Here is a 1,559-nt window from a genome sequence, read left to right as displayed (position 1 = left end):
CTATATCTCTATATAAAGGCCTAGAGGCTTTTATTAGATATAATCCTGACCATTAAAATCCAAAAAGCGTGAACTTTGCACCGCATTTTTGAAAAACACGATTAATTGAGCGTTTCAGCAGAAAGGCAAGTTGAGCCTTTAAGATAACCACATGACTTCATGCTTTGTTTTGATATGCCTGTCATTTATTTTGACACCCTTTTTATAGCATTTCAAGAGTCTGTGAGCGTCGGGCCCCTGATAAGGATCTCTTCACACTTACAGAAGTACAGGAAACAACATCTGTGCCTCTCTTTCTGTACAAGTCATTAATTGGGGACTGCTGAGTTTAAGCGTTAGTTCCTCGCTATACATTTGAGGACACCACATCCATAAATATCCGGACGAAGTAATAAGGAGCCCTGACCTGCCAACTACACCCGATAGGAGAAGGCATCACTGAGATATCACCATGTCAGGTGAATACATTTTAATAATGATGATCTGTTGAAGAAATATTTGTGTATGATATATTGTGATCCTTGAGACCACATACATTGCAGTTATAGGCCCGTCCGTTTTCAATTTAAATCTAAATGCTGGAATGCAATATAGGCTACTTCATAAATTCTTTGGGTTTCTATTTGGGTCTTTATTAAACAACGAAAGTGTGAAAATTAATAAATAGAAATTACTGGTTATCAAACTGTAGCCTACTTTTTTGTATTCATCAAATGCACAGCCTCCAAATACATATCTGCTAAGGTAGACCAAATAACAACAGTTCAAAGGAATTCAAATCGGAAGTAATTGCCACTTCAAACACTTAGAAATCTAAAAGAATCCCTACATGCTTGCAGTATTTTGTCTGGTCGTTAATGTGTAGGCATGACAAACGTTTCCAGCCAGGGAGCAATAACGTTACCTGTAAATACCAGCAAGTGGCGTAATAACCTCCGTTATCAATTGACTTTAAGGGGGGTTATTCACTTCCAAAACTCAAATGATGATTGTTACAAACCCTGGCAGATAGTGTTGGGTTTTTTTATTTGCAGACACATTATGTACATTGTATTGTATTATGTGCCATGTCTTTCCATGAACAGGGGCCACAGTAGTAGAAAAAGTAGCTCCTATGAAAACGGTTGAGATGATAAAACCTTATTTAAATTCCATTCACCTCAACTAGCAGCATTTGTTTACCGGCAGGCTACCTGACCGTTTTAATGTGTTTTATTGTGTCTGAATGTACAATGAAAATAAAGTAAGTATGTTGTAAATGTTGAAATTTAAAAATAATTGTCTGCCTGCAGGTGATGAAGCAAATACCACCGACAGCATCGTGTATGATTATTCATTTTATAATGGCGGGGATGTGGGAGAGTTTATTCCTTGCAGCTACGACCATGTGGGAAATTTTGGCAGGGTGTTTCTGCCCACTCTCTATAGTTTGGTTTTCATCTTCGGCTTCATAGGTACGTATGTGTGTGTGTGTGTGTGTGTGTGTGTGTGTGTGTTTGAGAGAGAGAGAGAGAGAGAGAGAGAGAGAGAGAGAGAGAGAGAGAGAGAGAGAGAGAGAC

General features: G+C 38.4%; 1 protein-coding gene across 3 annotated transcripts in view; it reads left to right on the top strand.

The window, feature by feature from the left end:
- Positions 1-317: 317 nt before the first annotated feature.
- LOC123968656 (C-C chemokine receptor type 2-like) overlaps positions 318-1,559 on the top strand; it is a 3,521-nt gene continuing 2,279 nt past the window's right edge. The window contains exons 1-2 of one of the 3 annotated variants that reach the window (XM_046045523.1): positions 318-458; positions 1,293-1,454. In XM_046045523.1, the coding sequence (XP_045901479.1) occupies positions 452-458; positions 1,293-1,454 (169 nt within the window). In that variant the 5' untranslated portion in view covers positions 318-451. Of the gene's footprint in view, positions 459-1,252; positions 1,455-1,559 lie in introns of those variants that run through there. The other 2 variants (XM_046045524.1, XM_046045522.1) reach the window with 2 other exon arrangements.

The sequence above is a fragment of the Micropterus dolomieu genome, linkage group LG03 (assembly GCF_021292245.1).
Source record: "Micropterus dolomieu isolate WLL.071019.BEF.003 ecotype Adirondacks linkage group LG03, ASM2129224v1, whole genome shotgun sequence".
NCBI lineage: Eukaryota > Metazoa > Chordata > Actinopteri > Centrarchiformes > Centrarchidae > Micropterus > Micropterus dolomieu.
Note: the sequence above shows the minus strand (reverse complement) of the source record. Positions and strands in the feature narration are given on the sequence as shown.